Consider the following 21746-nt stretch of genomic DNA (forward strand, 5'->3'; position numbering starts at 1 on the left):
ATTGCTTTGAACAAAAAACATTGAATGTAATTTCCTTGATTTTGCACACTCTGTCCTTCATTAACAAAGCCTAGGATACTAAATGATTTATTAGTCATTTCCTCTTCTGTCCTGTTCCCTTCAATGACTTGGACAATTTTCTTACTAATGTCCCTCTACATTCATCCTGCCAAAATGCATCACTTCACACTTTACTGAATTAATTTTCATTTGCCATATTTCTGTCCATTTCACCAAACTGTATGTGTTTTAAAATTTCATACAATCGCCATCACTGTTCATAATACTTTCAAATTTTGGATTACCCACAAATTTTGAATTGTAATCTGCAGATCAAGACTTAAGTCAGCATATATCAAGATCCTGGCACCAAACCTGGGGAATTCAAGTATCAACATTCCTCAACTTTATAAAACAATCAATAACCATGACTTTGTTTCCTGTCAGTCAGACAAATTTGTATTCATGTTGCTACCATTCATTTTTTTACATAAGCACATATCAACTTAAGAAGTCAATAAATCCACACTTTCTTTCCTTAATTATTCAAGTGTCTATTAATTTTTTCCTAAATTATTATTTCTATAGAAGCTTCTCCACCTCCAAAATTAAAGTAACTAATTTGTAGTTGTTGGATTTATCTTTACATCTGACTTGTAAACAAGTGTGTAACATTTGCAGTTCTGTAGTCCTCTGACACCAGATGAATGTCAAGGGAACATTGAAATGTTATGGCCAGCATCCTGAAATTTCCATTGTAACTCTGTCAGTACCCTCAGATGCATCTCATTTAATTCTGGCCTGTTTTCAAGTTTACATATAGAGTGCCTATTTAGTACTACTCCCCTTATCTATTTTAACCATACCCTTCAATAAACTGCCTCCTCTTTCAAAATGATCTTGTTAGCAAATTCCTTTTGGTTAAAGACATGCAAAAAATATTCAATTAACACTGAGCTATGCCCTCTGTCTCCATGCCTAAATTCCCTCTTTTGGCCATCAAAGAAAGACCTTGATATGATTGTAGAAGAATTCTGGATTTCTTTCTTTTCGCTGACAATCGCTCCTCTCGTACATTGCTTGTCTTGTTTGCTTTTTCAATTCCATTATGAACATTATATATATGGGCTCTTGGTTGTATTAGGAGAATCGACGTTTCGGGCATTAGCCCTTCTTCAGGAATGGATTCCATTCCTGAAGAAGGGCTAATGCCCGAAACGTCGATTCTCCTGTTCCCTAGATGCTGCCTTACCTGCTGCGCTTCTCCAGCAACACATTTCCATCTCTGATCTCCAGCATCTGCAGACCTCATTTTCTCTTCTTGGTTGTATTATCCATCTAACATGTTATAAGCACATTATTTCTGCTTCTTCTTAATCTCTATCTCTTCCGTTATCCAGTGAGTTCTGGATTTACTCTCTCTACCTTTCTTCTTGATGTGAGCATTACCTTGACCAAACTGCCATTCTTTTAATTCCAATTTATCTATGCTATGATTCATTCTTGCCACAAATTAATTATTCTTGCTCTGCATTGTCCTTACCATAGTCAACATTCGCCTTAGGCAATGATTATTATCACCTAAATGTTCTTCTACTGATATTTAGTCCATCTCCTTCCCAAGAAGCAATGATTTATTTCTCTTCAGACTGGAAACATATACTGAAGAAAATTGTCCTCTACTCTAGGAATTTTTGCTCCTCTTTTCCTTTTACCAGCTGAAGGGGGAAACCAACAATTATGTTGTATGAAAGAAAATTGCTGATTGGTCAGCGAGTGAGTCCTGACTGGTTGAGGCATTGCCGTGGAGAATACTTGCATTAATGTTAAATGAGTTAATTGGCTAGCTTTGTTTACATTTAACTCCTTCATTCTTTTTAACTGTTCAGCTGTATTTTAGCAAATTGATCCAATGGGTGCAAAACAAAAGCTTGAACAGAATATATCATTTCTGTGCTACAATTTGTATATCTCAGATAAATATTTGACAATAGAAAACAACATTCACTTTTTATGACTTACACTTTAAAAATATTACTACCTATATGATGTACCATTATGAGTAAATGGCCAGTGCTTACATAGATGGAATTACAAAGTAATTGATGATTGCTGGTTACATTGCAGGTTAATAAGTTCAGAATAGATTCATGGCACTGATGTGATTGTTCTAAAACGTTTACATTTTTATAATGTAACATAAATGTTTTTGCAATATCTTAGGAATTGCTTAAGATCGCCCATTGCCAAGATATTGACGTTGGCCAGTACTTGGGACTGGAAGGTTTCTTCACCTTGCAGATGGATCCTGCTCAAATTGCTACAGAGCCCTTTCCAAGACGAGTGATCAATGACAATAAACAAATGTCAGAAACACTGATCAAAGGTACAGTCATTCCTTCTTATCCGTGAGGGTTCTGTCCCTGAGAACGCCTATGATGATGACATTCATTTTAACTTGTTAAAAATAGGTTAAAATCACTCACGTGATTGTTGTCCATGGATGTTTAGTTTTGTGGGTTTTTTTGATGCAGATAAGCAAATTTGTGATTTCATGGGTACGGGAGATTTATTATATGATATTCTGTACTTATGCAATCTCAGGCAGACATCAAATTAAGCTGTAATTACCAGTTATTGCAATAAATATATCAAAAAGTCAGTTATCACTATAAACTGAAGCAATTATTATTTGGAATACTGACATCATTCAGAAAATGTATTGTGATGTAATTGATGAGAGTATATGTTTCTAAACTAATTTTGAACTCAGTCAATTTGATTGAAAGAGTCTTTCTGAGGGTCCCAGCATCATAGATGCCAGTCAATACATTGAATCAATTCAATACACTCTATATTTGATATCAAGATGCAGCAAAGCTATGGGTCCTGACAAAATATCTATTGTGATACTGAGATTGTGTACTGTTCCACCATCTATTGCAATACAGCAGCAATATTGGCATCTATCCAACAATGTCGAAAATTTCACAGGTGTGTCCTGTCTGGATAAAGAAAAATTCAATCCATCCAATTAACATCATATCATTCTACTCTTAATCATCAGCAAGTGCTGGAAGGTGTTATCAATAGTGCAATCTCACAAGACTGATGCCATAATAATTGCTGCTCTGTTTGGGTCAATGGTCCTTAAATTTTGTTGTGGTCTTGGTCAAAGATGAACAAAAGAGCTGAATTCCAAAGGTGAGGTAGGTCACTCCTGCTTTTCATATCAAGGCACTACTTCACTGACTGTGGCATGATGGAGCCCCTGGAATTATTGGGAATCTGGGGGAAAGATCCAAAGAGTTATATGTTGGATTCATACCTAACATAAAAGAAGATGCTTGTGGTTTTTGGAGACCAATCACCTCAGCCCCAGGCCATTGCTGTAGGAGTTCCTCAGGCAAGTGTTCTAAAATTTTTTGGCTTCAGGAATCTCCTTCCCTCCACCATAAGATCAGAAATGGGGACAAGGAATGTGACCTCCATAGAATCTTCATAGAATCCCTACAGTGTGGAAATAGGCCATTTGGCCCAACAAGTCTACACCAACCCTCTGAAGAGCAACCCATGCAGACCCATTCCCCTACCCTGTTATTCTATATTCACCGCTGACTAATGCAACTAACCTACATATCCCTGAACACTATGGGCAATTTAGCATGGCCAATTCACCTAACCTACTCATCTTTGGACTGTGGCAGAAAATCCACAAAGACACGGGGAGAATGTGCAAACTCCACACAGACAGTGGCCCCAGGCTGGAATTGATTCTGGGTCCCTGGCGCTGTGAGGCAGCAGTGCTAACCACTGAGCCACCATGCCGCAGTCTTTGTTACCTTCATATCCACCCATTTTGTATATAACATAGTCCTAATGCAGTGTAAAGCTCATCACAACGTGAACAATACTGTTTCATAATTTCAAAAGAGCAACCTTTTGTGGGATATTCACTTTCATAAACTCCATGAGTAGATATTTGCTATTATTGCCAAGATTTTAGGCTTCAGTTGTTGGAGCTCAATCTCGTGATGGAAGGTTTGAGGCTGTTAACAGAACCCAGTATATTTTCCTTCCTGACCATATACTGAAGGGAATTCTGGTAATTCTCTCAAGCCATCTTCACCATGATTTTTCTCTCTACACCCACCGGTTGCGTTGCAGTTAAGATGAAAATTTGCCTCTTAAATCTCTAAATTTGATTGAGAATTACTGCTGAATTGTTGTTAATTAAAGACCCATGCTTCATTTGGCACTAAATTTAGATAACTATAATTCATCCATGCAAGCATTCAACTATCTTCATAAATGGGAACTTTTCCATTTTGTTCAGTGGATGTCAGAGTTGTACCTGTACTTGTCTTAGTAGCACAATCATGATTTTATTGGGATTCTATAGCCTTTTCTGCATTCAGTACTTTCAGCTATTTCCGTAATGTCATGTAGAATTATATTGATCGAAGCTCTAACTTGGCACTTCTAGAAGTTACAGATGCTTCAACTTTATCTTTTGCACTGGCATGCTGGTTTCAGTCAGTTATTTAATTATTCATCACCATTCAAAGCTACATGTGGTGGAAGAGCAGAGCTTTGATTGAATCTATTGGTTGTAGGAATGTTTAACTGGTGATAGAGTGCTACATTAATTGTTTTGCATGTATATTTAGTTGTGTGTTTTAATTTTTATTTAGTTGACAGTTGTTGAAAGGAGAATGTATGATCTTGAATCGACAGAGAAAGCAGATTGTGATGAATCCCCAACACAGCTCATAATATTGTAAGATTATCTGATAGATTTGCTGCCACCATCCTCTTTCTTGGTTGAGATCAACCAGGTGTGATTAATCTAATATAATAGAGGAAAACCAGCTGGTAGTCTAACAAGATGAGACTTCTGTCTTAAACAAGATGTAGTTTATTACATGTTCGCAACTAGATAGAAGTTACGTTGGTATAATAAACATTTGTACTGAGACTATGAGGGAGACCTCGATCTTGGCTCTACTACTTCGAGATCCTCGGTGGAGGAGTGCTTAATGCATTCCTCAACAATAACCCTTGCAGATACTTGTGCCCTATGGGAAATATGTGGGGAATAGACAATTTATCTCAATTATTTTGGTGCTTCTTTAGTTACATTTGTTTAATTGCCTGGGGCTGCCAGCATTCCTTGAGTTTGTGTTCATGTATTTAACATTAAGTTAAGTTTTGCTGTACAGGCCCCCCATGGTTAATTGATTAATGACTGGCTGATTCCTAAATTGAGAGACAGCATGACAAAATTCCTTATTTAGTTTTAAGGGAGCTCTTGAATAACACAACCAGGCATAGTTTTGAAGTGCAATGGTGCTATTTAGTATTGAGTAGACTATACAATATGTTTAAGCTAAGTATGAGTAGTTTTAGCTTAATTAAAGCGGGTAACTGTGTGGTAACATTACGACAAGCGGCGCTGAATATCGATTCAAATAGATATTATGTTACACTAATCTCCTGCCATCAATGCACACCAAGTTTTGTTGTCTCTGCTCGCCACCTCACCCAAGGCCCCATTGAAGTCCCAATCGATTTGAGAGCAAGGTGGCAAAGTGACAAAGGAAAAGCCAATGATATTCAGACATTATTCTTTGATGCAACATACCTCTCGCATCACTAGCACTGAATCTGCATATATAGTTACTTTTGTTGCTGATTATGACATCTGTACAGTTACAAAATTGGGTCCTGGCCTTTGGCATTACCATGTCCCAGCTGCAGTCAAATATGATCATTTAGTCAACAATATTTTTAAGAGTTGCTACAACTTGAGGAGTGTTAACAAATTTTGTTGAAAACCTGGAAAAGATTCAAAGCATTCATCGCATTTGTTCACTAACCGGAAACCTGCATATTTCTTGATGATTTTTCAATTTTCATGAAACATTCCTGAGTTTTGTTCAGTTTAATTTTGAGTCAAATACACTTGTGTAATTGATGAAGAGTGTTCTTGTGTGACTTTTCTCTGGTTTTGATTTGTGGTCTGCTTCAACATGTTTCAAACAGACGTTCCAGTTGTTGGGTTGTCATGAAGGTTGCTAATTTTAAAGTTTGCATTGGTTCCTTGGGTGAAAGGCTGTGATGAAAGGCTGAGTAGATTAAGCCAGTACTCTATGGAGATTAGAAGTATGAGAGATGAGCTCACTGAGACATAGAAGCTTTTTAAGGAGTTTCAGAAGGAAGACCTCAAGAGATTAATTTCCCTGATTGGGGAATCTAGAACATGGTACTCGGCTTCAATATAAGGGGTTAATCATTTATGATTTAGATGAAGAAAAAAAAAATTACTTAGCTCAGAGTTATCAATCTTTATAACTCTTCATCCCAAAGAGTTGCTGGATAATATGAGGTGGCATGGTGGCTCAATGGTTAACACTGTTGCCTCACAGCGTCAGAGACACTGTGTGGAGTTTGCACATTCTCCTTGTGTCTGTATGGGTTCCTCTGTGTTCTGAATTCCTCAGATAGTCCAAGGATATGCATGTTAGATGGATTGGCCATGCTAAATTTCCCATAGTGTCCAAGGATGTGAATTAGCTGTTGGGAATGCTGGGTTACAGTGATGGGGTAGGTCTGAGTGCGATGCTCTTTGGAGAGTCGTTGTCGGCTTGATAGGCCAAGCAGCCTGCTTCTGCACTGTAGGGATTCTACTTTTTTTAATAACCCATCACTGAGAATGTATCGGGAAAGTGGTGTTGATTCAGATGATCAGCCATGATCATACTGAATAGTGAATAATTCACATGTTCTTAGGCTACTCAGAAGCATCCAAGAAACACATGTATGAATCAGGGCACATGGTAGTGTGTTGAAGGGGCAGGTAACTGAGCAGATAACTGCTACTTCAACATGCCACCATGTCTCCTGGCCAACATCTTTTTCTCAGGCTTGCTGCAGTGCTCCAGTGAGGCTCAGCACAAGCTGGGAGAATAGCATCTCATTTTCCACTTGGAAATTCTACAGTCTTGTGGATTCAGTAGTGAGTTCAGCTTCTTTTGTTTCCAAACCATTATTCCTTGGACTATTCAATCAAGTCAGCGTTCCTTTAAAAGATAAAATTCATCTTCGTTAAAAGCTACTTTGATATTATGGTGCTGCCATGTGATTTTTCTCTTTTGTTTTGAGAGGTTGATGAATGAAGTAGCTTTTTCAATTTAACAATGAACCAAATCAAAAGAATACTCCAGACTGAGATTCTGGTCATTTATTTCCAACCACTGACACTTTATAAGCAGTAATTCAAGGACATTATTGCTGATTTTAGACATGGTATTAAACTGTAAGTGAATAAATGGAACCTCAGTTCTCTAAATTGTTGCTTTTCCAACACTCATTCTCAGGAAAACAATACATTTAATGGCTAGATGCTGATTTTTATTTCCTAATGATGGTATATGAGGTCTTCAAATTCCATTCTACATCAACTTTATTCCTTTGTCCTCTTAAATCAGTTTAAATCTTTTGCAGAGAAAAGTGGACATCAATCCCAGTTGGCTTTCCCCAACTGTAATTCAACATAATTGGATTATTAGTATCATCCATTAATAATTAGCTGGGTGCCATCTGGTAATTTTGTATGATATGAAGGAATGTGGGAATAAGTGTTAACATGCAAATGGAGCCAGGTTGCTTTAGCATTAATGTGTATGATATTTGATTTCAATATCTTTTGCAAGTTTCCATCATTTCTTTCTCAGTCAAGCATCGCATATTTTTGTCTTGAGTTGCAATCATCTGACCTTGCCTATCTGTGGACAATAATGAGCATAATTCAGACACCATCCTGACTTGGAATGAAATTGTCATTCCTTCAATGTTGCTTAATCAAATCTATGCACACATACATCTTCCAGCAACTTCTATCCTACATGGATTACAGTAGGCAACTTTCTACCATCTTGAGGACAATTATGAATGGGCAATAAATGCTAGCCTAGCTATTGACATTTACAACCTGAGAAAGGATTTAAATGGTAGCGCTGTATTTAAGAATTGGAAAAGCCAAATTCACCAGAATGAAATTAGGTTTCAAGATTATATTATAAGGAAGGGTTTCTTGTTTTAGAAGATTGGATGACATACATACAATGTTTAAAATGATTTAAGGGATATGTGAAATACTGACTCAGTGTTTCATCTGGAAAATCCAGAGCAATAGGTATTTGAGTCAAATCTGGAAAGATTATTTCATTAAATAATCTGGAATAATAATAGTGCAAATCTGGAGCTCACTGTGTTAAAGGTTGAGGACAGTGCCACACTTCCAGTTTCCAAGACTAAGATTGGTACGTTTTTGTAAGAATAATAGGATCAGGAACAAAGATGTGTAAATAAAGTCATAGAGATGTACAGCATGGAAACAGACCCTTTGGTCCAACCTATCCACGCCGACCAGATATTCCAACCCAACCTAGTCCCACCTGCCAGCACCCGGCCCATATCCCTCCAAATCCTTCCTATTCATATACCCATCTAAATGCCTCTTAAATGTTGCAATTGTACCAGCCTCAATAATTAACCAAAGTTGCAAATATACATGATCTAATTGATAGACTGAATAGATTTTCCTACGTTATGTAAGCAAATATAGCAGCTGGTTTGAAAACAGTAAGTTATCAAAATCATGAGGTGAATGTCTAGATTCTTTATTTCATTCATATTTGTTGAGAGATAAATGTTCATTAGGACATTCTCTGCTCTGTTAATTGTGATGTGATACAATTTATTTTGTATTTGGTGACCATCACAAAATTAGCTATCATTAAGACTTGAAGCTTGTGGGTCCTACGCCATGAAAATCTAAGGGTGGTTGCTCAGAGAATAGCATATTGTTTAGGGTGAAAATGCATCATGGTAATTTTCAAACTATTATGTCTCCCATCTTAAATTTAGGGGGAGCCCCCAAGTCTCTAAGCATATTCTCCTACCTTTTGTGAGTGCTTGCTCTGTGCCTAGCTGTACAATCCAAGTCTTCAATATTCATTGCATCTGCTGTGGCTCAGTTGGTATCACTTTCTCCTCTGCTTCAGAAGGTTTGGGTTTGAGTGCAAAAGAAGATCAAAACTGACATTCCAATGCAGTACTGAGGAAGTACTGTATTGTCAGAGCTACCGTCTTTCAGATGATACATTGAACAGAGGCTCTCTCTTCCTGCTTGGTAGATGTTGATGTTTTTGCAACATGATTTCATAGATGACCTGTGGAGCTATCACTGAAGTCATGGCCAAAATGTAGCCATCAATTGGTATCATGAAAAACAGATGGCCTGGTCATTATTTAACTGCTATTTGTGGAAGCTTATTGTGTATCTTCTCGAGTTAATATGGAGGAATATTCAGACTATGATTCATTAGGTTGCATTTGTTTTCTATGCAGTGAGTTAAATGGAGATATAATCCACTCAAATGTAGATTTAATCATAATTGGTTTTAAACTCAATATGATCAATTCTTTTTATTGGTAAACTATTTCAAAATTGATTTGGAGATGCTGGTGTTGGACAGGGATGTACAAAGTTAAAAATCACACAACACCAGATTATAGCCCAACAGGTTTAATTGGAAGCACACTAGCTTTCGGAGTGCTGCTCCTTCATCTGGTGATAGTGAACTATCACCTGATGAAGGAGCGGCGCTCTAAAAGCTAGTGTGCTTCCAATTAAACCTGTTGGACTATAACCTGGTATTGTGTGATTTTTAACTTATTTCAAAATTGCAGTTGTATCATATGTAATTTGATTCTGTTCCACCTAAATACACTATGTGACTGATTTTAGCTTTTAGTCTTGGGATAAAATGTGTAGATATAGATCAGCTACTTATTATATACCTCAACCTTGTGGACATTTATGTCCTACCTCTGATCCAGAAGGTCTGGGTTCAAGTCCCACCTGTACCAGAAGTGTCTGAACACATCCGAACAGTTTGATGTAAAAATATCTACATCTCAACATGTGGGTTGTCCAACTGGAAGCTGATCCACATTATTCAATTTTTGCCTCCAAAAAATAAAATCAGCCTTGTCATGTTTTAAAATAAATAGTTATTTATTTTTGTCACCCAATTTTCTAGAAAATGGAGACTGGCGACCACACAGCAGCCTCTACAAATATGCAGATAACTCAATTGTTAATGATGTAATTGATGACATTCAGAGCAGACCTTCAAGTAGGTTTGGAAGGCATACATCCACAAAAGTGACACCACGGACGTCATTGTTAAAATCAAAAGAAGGTAGGCTGTCAGTATTCAAATAATCAGATTTCCATTATTTTAAAGGTAATTTTATCACCTTTTGTGGTTAAGTACCTTGTTCCTAAAATAATTCAATATGCTTCCAGGTTTGATGCCTCTCTTTGTTTAAATCCTGGCTTCCAACTTACAATGCTCAGCAATATAGCTTGTGTTGATGTCCTAGCTGTTGTTGAAATCATTTTCTCCATGAGGTGATAATCTTTCAGTTTTTTTATCGATCAGTGCTTGCTGACATTGTCAACTGTACTCTTTACTTGAGTATTTTTTCCTTCCAAAGCCAACACTGTTAGATCCCTTTTATGAACAAACCTCTCCTTAAACCCATACTCTCACTGTCTATCTAACAGTAAGTTATTGAAAATTATTTTCAGCCGAACATTGGTTACCATGGCCCCTGATATGATTTGCATGGACCTCAGCAAGACCTTTGACAAGGTTCCACATGGAAGACCCACAGGATCCGAAGTTGGCTTGCAATGAGGAGGCAAAACATGGTGGTGGAGGGTTGTTCTTCTGATTGGAAGCCTGTGACCAGTGGTGTATCATAGGATTCACTGTTGGAGCACTTGCTGTTTGTTGTATACTTTAATAACTTGGATGAGAATGTAGAATTTGTGAGTTTGATAGTGAGGAGGATGGTCTCAGGCTACAGTCTGATATTGATCAGTTGGAAAATTAGGCAGAAGAATGACAGATTGAATTTAATCCTGATATGTGCGAGATGATGCATTTGGGAGGTCTAATAAGGGAAGGATATATACACTGAATGTAAGTCTCTCAATAGTACTGAAGAACGAAGGGGTACTGGTGGACAAGTCCGTAGATCCCTGAAGATGTCAGTACCTGTAGAAGAAGGAATATTGGATGCTTGCCTTCATTAACTGTGGTACAGAATTTTAGATTAGATTAGATTACTTACAATGTGGAAACAAGCCCACACCGACCCTCCGAAGAGCAACCCATCCAGACCCATTCCCCTAATTTATCCCTTCACCCAACACCACGGGCAATTTAGCATGACCAATTCACCTAATCTGCACGCATTTGGACTGTGGGAGGAAACCGGAGCACCCAGAGGAAACCCATGCAGACACAGGGAGAATGTGCAAACTCCACACAGACAGTTGCCTGAGGTGGGAATTGAACCCAGGTCTCTGGCGCTGTGAGGCAGCAGTGCTAACCACTGTGCCACCGTGCCACCCACTTTAAGAGTAAGGAAGTTTTGTTACAAATTTTATAAAACATTGGCTCGGCCAGAGATGCAGTCTGAGTAATTTAATTTAGTTTTTTTGAAAACTGACTAAATATATTGATACGAGTAGTGCAGTTGATGTGATTTGCATGGATCTCAGCAAGGCCTTTGACAAGGTTCCACATGGAAGACCCACAGGATCCGAAGTTGTCTTGCAATGAGGAGGCAAATGTGGAGGCTTGTTCTTGTAATTGGAAACCTGTGACCAGTGGTGTATCATAGGATTTGCTGCAAATTTCTCAGCCAGAAATATATACAGTTCTAATCACTACAATATCAGAAGGATGTGATTGCACCGGAGAGAGTACAGAGGGGACTCACCAGGATGTTGCCTGGGATGGAAAGTCTCAGTTATGAAGACAGACAAAGGCTGCATTTGTTTTCCTTGGAGCAGAGGAAGTGTGGGGTGAGGAGAGAATCTGTTTAGATATACAAAATGGGATTAATGTATTTGAGTGCTTATTGGTCAAAATAGACATAATAGGCTGAAGGGCCTGTTTCTATGCAGTATTACTCTATGACACTGAGTTGCATATGCTTTAGATAAATGAGAGCCTGTAGACATCCTGTACTTGGATTTCCAGAAGGTATTCACCAAATTGTCACGTAAAATGTTACTGTGCAAAGTAGAAGCATGTGCTAAAGGCGTTATCATAATGGCTTGAACAGGAGATTGGCTGGCTAGCTGGCAGGCACAAGACAAGCATAAATGTGACTTTAATTGGCAGGATGTGCATAGAACATCCTGCAGCTCTCTGTGCTGGAATTTAATATTTTACAATTTCTAGTAATGACTTGGATGAGAGGAATAAATTCATGGTGGCAAAATTTGCATCTAAGACAAAGAAAGTAGATTGTGAAGAAGACATAAAGGATTTTGCAAACAAATCAGGAGAGTGAATGGACGAAAGTATGGCAGATTAAGTACATCGAGGGAAAATGTACAATGGTTCATTATGCCAGGACGGATCAGAAAAACATAGTGTTAACTAAATGGAGAATGGCTGTACAATTCAAAGGAATAGGGAGGCTCCAGTTATTCTAGTGCACAAATCACAAAAGATTAATATTGGAGGCACAGCAAGTAATCAAGAAGGCAAACAGAATATTAACCATTATAAGAGGATTTGAACATAAAAGTAAGGCATTGATGAATCAAGATGTGAATCCTGTAACTGGGAAGCTGATGGGATGTGTGTAAGTATTTTGAATTTACCTATTCAATGTAAAGACTGAGTTTTTTCTTATCTTACTTTATTCAAGTAGTCACAGAATCTGCTTATAAATGGCCCAGCATCAAGGGGTCAATGCACAAAGCGAGATTCAGCCAGGAACAGGTTGTTGATTTGGTTTGTGGAGTTTTGACAATTCATAGATGTTAAAGACTGTCTGCCTGGCAAGAGCTATCTGATTTGTTTCTGGGTAGCTGAACAGCTTGTGGGGGTGAATGATACTGCCAGAAGCATTTAGATTGCTGAAAGGTCTGTCTCTCCAGTAATCTGCATAAAACCTGAAGTCAGCCAGTTTAATGTCTCTGACCAGTTGCAGTAAGCTGTTGATTTTAACTAATATGTTGAAGACTTTATAATGCATAAAGGAGTTGCTCTCTGCTTCTAGTGAAGAAAAGAGGGAACATAAAGGAAAAAGATCAGAGAACCAGAGAATTTGGGAAACAAAAGAAACATTTAATCAAATCTTGAGGACTGGAACTAACGAAGTGTATCCCTGGCAGTTTTGTTCTCCCTCCAGTTCCAACGTCAGTTTGTTTATCTGTCTGTGTCTGTCTTTCTGTTGAGGCAGAGGTCAGGGTTTAGAGGAAGTTGGAGTTTTAGCTAGTAGAATTATATGCCGATCCATCATAGTTTTTTTTTTAACGTCTGGTTGAGAACAAGCAATTGATTTTATTAAGTACAAAACCTGATTCATGCTTTCCTGGATTTGTCTGATGGATACATTGGAAACTATGCATACTTCCATAAAAGTGACGACTCTTGAAATCGTGAGGCTTCATTTCCAGTGCACTACCCAGTGATGCATGATGTCAGATTTATTGTGTCGTATTTCTGATGCAGATGGGACAAGAACCCAAACCTTCTGGCCCAGAGGCAGGATCGATACCTCTGTGTTACAGGAGCTCAGTGGCATGTCTGCAGGCATGCAAGGAGCATACAAATTTAGGGTGTAATTACAACAGACAATTACGAAATTAAATGTCATGTTTACTAAAGGACCTGCAGAGCTGAAAATGTGTTGCTGGAATGTCCCTTCTTCAGGAATCATGCCCAAAACGTCGATTCTCCTGCTCCTTGGATGCTGCCTGACCTGCTGCGCTTTTCCAGCAACACATTTTCAGCTCTGATCTCCAGCATCTGCAGTCCTCACTTTCTCCTAAAGGAATTGCAGTACAAGTACAAGAATGGCTGGGTGAGTGTGTGATTAGGAGATATGTGTTGGTGAGTGAATGGGAAAAAATGACAAGAAAGTTGTGTTACTTTTTGATGGGGAATTTAGGGTTGCGGCTGTTCAACAATGAGCTCCACTTGCTGCTTTTTAACTACCTTTATTCCAATTAGTTGGCACCTTACAAAAGAAGTGGGATGACCTGAGTGTTAATTACTTACAGCCTGTCTTGCAGAGTTCCAAAATCCAAATTCATGACCAATTATGTGGCCCTCTCCAATTATTTTTGTGTGTACCTCGTTCCCCAACCAAAACAGCACAAATTTTCTGGATTCCTTAGGTTGCCATGGGACACTTCTCTTCAACCAGAGACTGGCTTTCCTCTGATATCCACTTGGTGGCTCACAGAAAGGAAGCATACTTCTCTTTGCTAACTGCACGGTTTGTAGTCTTGATTCTCTAAGGGCTCTCTTGTACTCATTCTCTTACTCTCTCTCTCTCTCTGAGCCTGGCTTGCCATTCTCAACCATATGCAGTATACTGAGATATATTGTTGAGCAGAATTCTGAATGATCACATAACCTTTCATTAAATCCATTTTGTTGTTTTTATTATTATTTAAACTCTTCCATTCATAACAACTATAAGTTTTTCAATGTTCAGGCTTGAAAGTTTGGGAAAAAACCTTGGAATAATAAGTTGAAGTTATTTGTATGCTGGTTCACTTAGAAGACAATGGATGTGGAAATGTGATGGAAGATCATCTATCAAAGATTAGTTAGATGGCAGGATGAATTTAACAGGATTAAGTTTATTATCTCAGTAAGGCTTTGTAGGTGCAGTCATATTTTAAGCATACTAAAATGTACAGCTTTCTGCAACTTGTTCAATTCAGAACAGAATTAAAACGAAACATTTGAATTCAGTAGTAATAGCTTTCTAAATTAAAACAAAAATGAGTTTATGCAGTATGTTATCACATTCTGAGGATGTTCCAACGGATTCATGTTAAAATGTTATTATGCAGGCAGACAGGACAGACAATTTGTGTATAAAATTAAAGAAACAAGAAAATGAATGACTGAAAATTAAATCAGCTTTTGCTAGTCTTGACTGAAAGAGAAATATTGGCTTGGACACGAGGACAGCTAATTTTCCTGACATATGAGCTGATAATGCTACCAAATAAACTATGCTAACTTTTTTCAGTAAAAGCAAATGTTTTATAGAAATAACGTATCTGGTTTCTTTGCATTTATTTTAATATTTGCTATGAGAAACCTGTAAAATTATGAAATCGATATGTTAATGTGTATTTGTAAGTCAACTGTATCCAATATTTAATAGGATGCTAGATTAGGCTTAGTTGATCAGAACTATCAAATAATAAAAACAAATATTTCACAATGAGCTCACATTATACAGCAAACCGTAATGACAAAAAGGAACAAAATTAACCCGAGAATTTGAGATGGATGTTGGTGTTTACGCTTGTGCAGAGTTAGTACTGATTGCACCAGAGTACAAAGTTGGCATTTTACATATTTGTGTTCTTCAGACTTCTACTCAGTTACCTTAATTGTTGAGAACTATGGGAGGTTACAGCTGTGGTAACTCGGCAATTATTCTTTTGGTGTTGTATATGTGAGATTATAATAGATGTAATGTTCTTCTTTGTGGGATAATATGAAGGAGATTTGCTGCCTCGGTTCTCACCTGCTAAATTATTGACCTTACTTTTTTCCCTTTGGCAAGGAATTCAGCAATGACAAGTTATTTTCCCAAAGGAAGAACATGTATTATCCCAAGGCTGCTTCTGAAGATGTACTTGCAGCAGACTTCAGAAATTTATTGATACAAGTTTAAAAACAGATAAATGGTCTTCTACTTGATAAATGGCATAAGGAGATTCTAGAGAAAAAGAGGGATTCTCACTCTCAGATAGGAAAATAAAACTAGAATGGACAACAGAGTATTACCTAATATGCATAAAAATGAATAAATGAATAATTAGATTATTTAGATCACAGGAGAAAAAACAAGTAGTTTAATGCATCATCCTGTTGAATGCTAAGATTAGATGAGATTACTTAGTGTGGAAACAGGCCCTTCGGCCCAACAAGTCTACACCTCCGAAGAGCAACCCACCCAGACCCATTCCCCTACATTTACCCCTTCACCTAACACTACGGGCAATGTAGCTTGGCAAATTCACCTAACCTGCACATTTTTAGACTGTGGGAGGAAACCAGAGCACCCGGAGGAAACCTACGCAGACACTGGGAGAATGTGCAAACTCCACCCAGACAGTTGCCTGAGGCGGGAATTGAACCCGGGTCTCTGCTGTGCCACCGTGCCGCCCCTAACATCAAGTTGTTCTGAGAGTTAGTAAATTAAGAAAAGGGATAGTAATTAGAAAGGAGATTGATTGTATCCCTATCTCTGAGCCAGGAGGCCAGGTTTAAGTCTCACTTTTTCCAGAGGTGTGTAATAACATGGTCATAGAGGTCTGCAGCACAGAATAAGCCCTTTGTCCCATTGAGTCTGCACCAGTGAAAAGCAACCACCTAGATACTCTAATCCCATTTTCCAGCATTTGGCCCATAGCGTGGTATGCCTTGACATCGCAAGTACATATCTAAATACTTCTTACATGTTATGAGGGTTTCTGCCTCTACCAACCTTACAGACAATGAGTTCCAGATTCCCACCCCTCTCTGACTGAACATGACTTTCCTCACATCCCCTCTAAATCTCCTGACCCATACCTTAAATCTATGCCTTTGGTCATTGATCCCTCTAAAAAGAGGAAAAGTTCCTTCCTGTCTCCCCTGTCTTGACTGAAACATCTCTGAACAAGTTGATTGGAAACATTTAGAAAGAGGAGTAACTTAGAGGAGAGTAGGAAAGACAAGAAATAGAGAAAAGGAAACAACAAGGAAATAACAATGTCTGTGGTAGGGACTATTATAGAAAGTAGCATGTATAACTGGCTTATACTTCCAGTCTATGTGACTATTATGTTAAATAAAACTGTAGTGTTTGTGTGATGTAACTGAAATTACTATGTTTTCTATTTCTATATTTTAGGAGCTCTGGGTTGCTCTGGGAGAGTAATGAATCCCTCTTCAGTAAAATCATTACATATTGCATCACAAATTGCAACGAAATCTTTGGATTCATGGAAAAGACATAATAGTCTTCATCTAAACTCTGCTGCTCCACACCCGCTGACTAGAGCTGCAGTTGAAATTTCTGAAGTTGAAAGCATTGATCAAGGTGAACCCTGTTTTGAAGATGATGCTGATGAACAAACTTTAATTGAATTGGAGATGGAGCTGATGCAGACTCATAAAGGTATAAAATTCTTCAAAGAAAGAATGCCATACTGTAATTCTTTTCAAATACGAGTTTGTGCTCTATAGTTTCACGAGCAGCTTGAAATGAAATTAAGTAGTTTCCAATTATCTGAGAGCAGAATTTTCAGACAAATGAGATATAAAAAAAGATTGTCATCCCAGTAATGACATTGGTATGTCATCTTAAACATTGTGCTCAAGTTTCAAGCTTCATGTGTGACACGAAGCCACAACCTATTTATCTGAAGCAAACATGCTATCAACTGACATTAATCATTTTTATCCCTCATCTTTGCTTCTTTTTTGGGAAGTGGTGTTGCAGTACTCCAGTCGTCTGGCAGCTGCAGTGCATCTAAGGGCAAATGGAAGGTTGTGACCAGAGTCTCTTAATATTTTTGCCTTTACTTCATGCAGTAACCTAGAGTACGTCCTATCGTGATACTTTGTGGACTGCTTCGTTTAAGGTGCCTGTTCATTTTTATCCTATTTGTCACAGACAAGAAGAGGTGAATTAAATTATTTTTACTGTTCTGTTTTGTATGTAACAATGGTCATTTTGAATTGATTTTCTTATTTTCTTTTCCCTTTTAAAAATAAGCATAGCATCTTTCCTGTTTGCACAGTCCAATTAAACAAGGACCCACAGCAAATTCCTGAGAGTAAAATCAATGCAGAATTGATTAACTCATTCAAAAAACAGGAGAAATAGAATGCAACCTGCATTCTCACACTCTCACAAAGCTGCGTACATGGAAAAAGTATGTTATAAATTAGCAATTAGTTAAAATCAAATGTTTTGGTCCTAGTTCATCTGAATTAAAATCCAGAATCCACTGTGTATTGGAGGTCCTTTCAGTTGGCTCTGCATAACTACCCTTTTCACAGGAGCTCCAATGTAGTCACAGTGTAGCTGAGGGTGCAATCGTTGCAAGGTTGCAAGTGTTCCCTTTGGTGAAATACAGTATTCATTCCAGAAATCAGAGTTTTAAGAGAGTTTGAGATCAAAGGTAGGTGTTAGCTTAGTCTGGAGCTGTTTATGGTTTGTCTTCTTCTGATTTAGAAGCTGACTAATGAAAGGAGTCAAAGCAGTATTACTAAAAGCTGTTTAAAATCCAGCAGTTTTAATGATGTGACTGAGATTTCAGGTTCAGACATTCAGCAAATGAGATGGATTTAATGTACCCTCGTCAAAAACTATTATGTTTTAGAGCAGATAACTGTGCAGTAATTGGCACCAAGTCAAGCACAACAGGTTTTGTTGGCTTTCTGTCAAACTAAAAATGGCTGTAGTGTTGTAATAACCAGAAATTTCTAGAAGTAGCCACTTTAACTATTCTGTATTCAATATCAGCCATTTTAAAATCCAGCATAAATTTTTTTTAAAATTTAAAATAAGTGATCAAGTTTACTTTAAAAACAAACCCACAATTACGATCTCTTACTTCCTGTCCTCACAGCTGACTCCTTTTCTGCCTCATTGGCAGCTTTTTTCTTTCAAGTAAGAGAGGTGCGAAGTACTCACTTCGTACCTCATCCATGTCTCCTTCATCTTTCAGAAGCTGTTTCCACAAGAGAGAATATCATTTCCGCTTGCACCCTGTTAAGATGTTTCAGGATCTTAGATGTCAGTCTTACTTTTTAAAAACTCAGTGGATAAGCCCCTGGCCTGTCTAAACTTTCAATCTTAGACAACCTACAAATTCCAGTTAATAGTCAGGTAAACCTTCTCTGAACTGTTCTCAATGTGTTTACATCCTTCCTTAAATAAAGTGACCAGTACTATACACAGTACTACAGACTTTACCTCACTGTGCCCTGTACAACTGAAACACAGATTTTCTTTTATATTCAGTTTCCCTCATGATGAATAATAAAATTCTATTAGCTTTTGAAAGACCCTTTATTTGGTGTAAATGTTCTGTGGAGAAAGTGAGGACTGCAGATGCTGGAGATCAGAGTTGAAAATGTGTTGCTGGAAAAGCGCAGCAGGTCAGGCAGCATCCAAGGAGCAGGAGAATCGACGTTTCGGGCATGAGCCCTTCTTCAGGAATGAGGAAAGTGTGTCCAGCAGGCTAAGATAAAAGGTAGGGAGGAGGGACTTGGAGGAGGGGGGTTGGAAATGCGATAGGTAGAAGGAGGTCAAGGTGAGGGCCGGAGTGGGGGTGGGGGCGGAGAGGTCAGGAAGAAGATTGCAGGTTAGGAAGGCGGTGCTGAGTTCGAGGGATTTGACTGAGACAAGGTGGGGGAAGGGGAAATGAGGAAACTGGAGAAATCTGAGTTCATCCCTTGTGGTTGGAGGGTTCCTAGGCGGAAGGTGAGACGCTCTTCCTCCAACCGTCGTGTTGCTATGGTCTGGCGATGGAGGAGTCCAAGGACCTGCATGTCCTTGGTGGAGTGGGAGGGGGAGTTGAAGTGTTGAACCACGGGGTGGTTGGGTTGGTTGGTCCGGGTATCCCAGAGGTGTTCTTTGAAATGTTCCGCAAGTAGACGGCCTGTCTCCCCAATATAGAGGAGGCCACATTGGGTGCAGCGGATGCAATAAATGATTTGTGTGGAGGTGCAGGTGAATTTGTGGCAGATATGGAAGGATCCCTTGGGGCCTTGGAGGGAAGTAAGAGGGGGAGGTGTGGGCGCAGGTTTTGCATTTCTTGCAGTTGCAGGGGAAGGTGCCAGAAGTGGAGGTTGGGTTGGTGGGGGGCATGGACTTGACGAGGGAGTCACGGAGGGAGTGGTCTTTTCGGTGATAGGGGAGGGGAGGAAAATATATCCCTGGTGGTGGAGTCCGTTTGGAGGTGGTGGAAATGACGACGGATGATACGATGTATATGGATGTTGGTGGGGTGGTAGGTGAGGACCAGTGGGGTTCTGTCCTTGTGGCGATTAGAGGGGTGGGGCTCAAGGGCGGAGGAGCAGGAAGTGGAGGAAATGCAGTGGAGGGCATCGTTGATTACGTCTGGGGGGAAATTGTGATCTTTGAAGAAGGAGGCCATCTGGGTTGTACGGTATTGGAACTGGTCCTCCTGGGAGCAGATGCGGAGGAGATGAAGGAATTGGGAATATGGGATGGCGTTTTTACAGGGGGCAGGGTGGAAGGCAGTGTAGTCTAGGTAGCTGTGGGAGTCGGTCAGTTTATAGTAAATGTCCGTGTTGATTCGTTCGCCCGAGATAGAAATGGAAAGGTCTAGGAAGGGGAGGGAGGAGTCTGAGACTGTCCAGGTGAATTTGAGGTCGGGGTGGAAGGTGTTGGTAAAGTGGATGAACTGTTCAACCTCCTCGTGGGAGCACGAGGCAGCGCCAATACAGTCATCGATGTAGCGGAGGAAAAGGTGGGGGGGGTGCCAGTGTAGCTGTGGAAGATGGACTGTTCCACATATCCTACAAAGAGGCAGGCATAGCTGGGGGTGCACATGGCTACTCCTTTGGTTTGGAGGAAGTGGGAGGATTCGAAAGAGAAGTTGTTCAGGGTGAGGACCAGTTCAGTCAGTCGAAGGAGGGTGTCAGTGGAAGGGTCCCCGACGCCTTATCTTCACCATGGACATCCAGTCCCTGTACACCTCCATCCCCCATGACGAAGGACTCAAAGCCCTCTGCTTCTTCCTTTCCCGCCGTACCAACCACTACCCAGATGGCCTCCTTCCTCAAAGACCGCAATTTCCCCCCAGACGTGATCGACGATGCCCTCCACCACATCTCCTCCACTTCCCGCTCCTCCGCCCTTGAGCCCCGCCCCTCCAATCGCCACAAGGACAGAACCCCACTGGTCCTCACCTACCACCCCACCAACCTCCATATACATCGTATCATCCGTCGTCATTTCCGCCACCTCCAAACAGACCCCACCACCAGGGAAATATTTCCCTCCCCTCCCATATCAGCGTTCCGAAAAGACCACTCCCTCTGTGACTCCCTCGTCAGGTCCACACCCCCCACCAACCCAACCTCCACTCCCGGCACCTTCCCCTGCAACCGCAAGAAATTCAAAACTTGCGCCCGCACCTCCCCCCTTACTTCCCTCCAAGGCCCCAAGGAATCCTTCCATATCCGCCACAAATTCACCTGCTCCTCCATTTATTGCATCCGCTGCACCCAATGTGGCCTCCTCTATATTGGGGAGACAGGCCGTCTACTTGCGGAACGTTTCAAAGAACACCTCTGGGACACCCGGACCAACCAATACTTCTGATTCTGTTACTACTTTGGAGGAATGCAAATATATACATTCTAAAGAAGAAAAATATTCTAGTGATTTGAAATTCTGATCAAATTTGGAAACTGAAGCAATAATTAAATTTCATGGACAAACCCAACAGGCATGTCAACAACCAAATTTGCTGAATGTTTTATTTTAAAAGCTTGTTTTCAGCATTTTTCTTCTTGTTTGGTTTAAGGAGACAAAAGGAGAATTTAATTTCAGTTTTCCTGTTGACCTTGTACTAAATAGCA

At 39.5% G+C, this 21746-nt stretch overlaps 1 protein-coding gene across 9 annotated transcripts in view; it reads left to right on the forward strand.

The window, feature by feature from the left end:
- Positions 1 to 21746, forward strand: part of zbbx (zinc finger, B-box domain containing) — a 109191-nt gene that overhangs the window by 73589 nt on the left and 13856 nt on the right. For all 9 annotated transcript variants that reach the window (XM_043702155.2, XM_087993616.1, XM_087993622.1 and 6 more), the window contains 3 exons: positions 2224 to 2386; positions 10110 to 10271; positions 17035 to 17301. In XM_043702155.2, the coding sequence (XP_043558090.2) occupies positions 2224 to 2386; positions 10110 to 10271; positions 17035 to 17301 (592 nt within the window). The remainder of the gene's footprint in view (positions 1 to 2223; positions 2387 to 10109; positions 10272 to 17034; positions 17302 to 21746) is intronic.

The sequence above is a fragment of the Chiloscyllium plagiosum genome, unplaced genomic scaffold, assembly GCF_037043375.1.
Source record: "Chiloscyllium plagiosum isolate Xiang-an unplaced genomic scaffold, Cpla_swu_hap1 HiC_scaffold_13, whole genome shotgun sequence".
NCBI classification, from domain to species: domain Eukaryota; kingdom Metazoa; phylum Chordata; class Chondrichthyes; order Orectolobiformes; family Hemiscylliidae; genus Chiloscyllium; species Chiloscyllium plagiosum.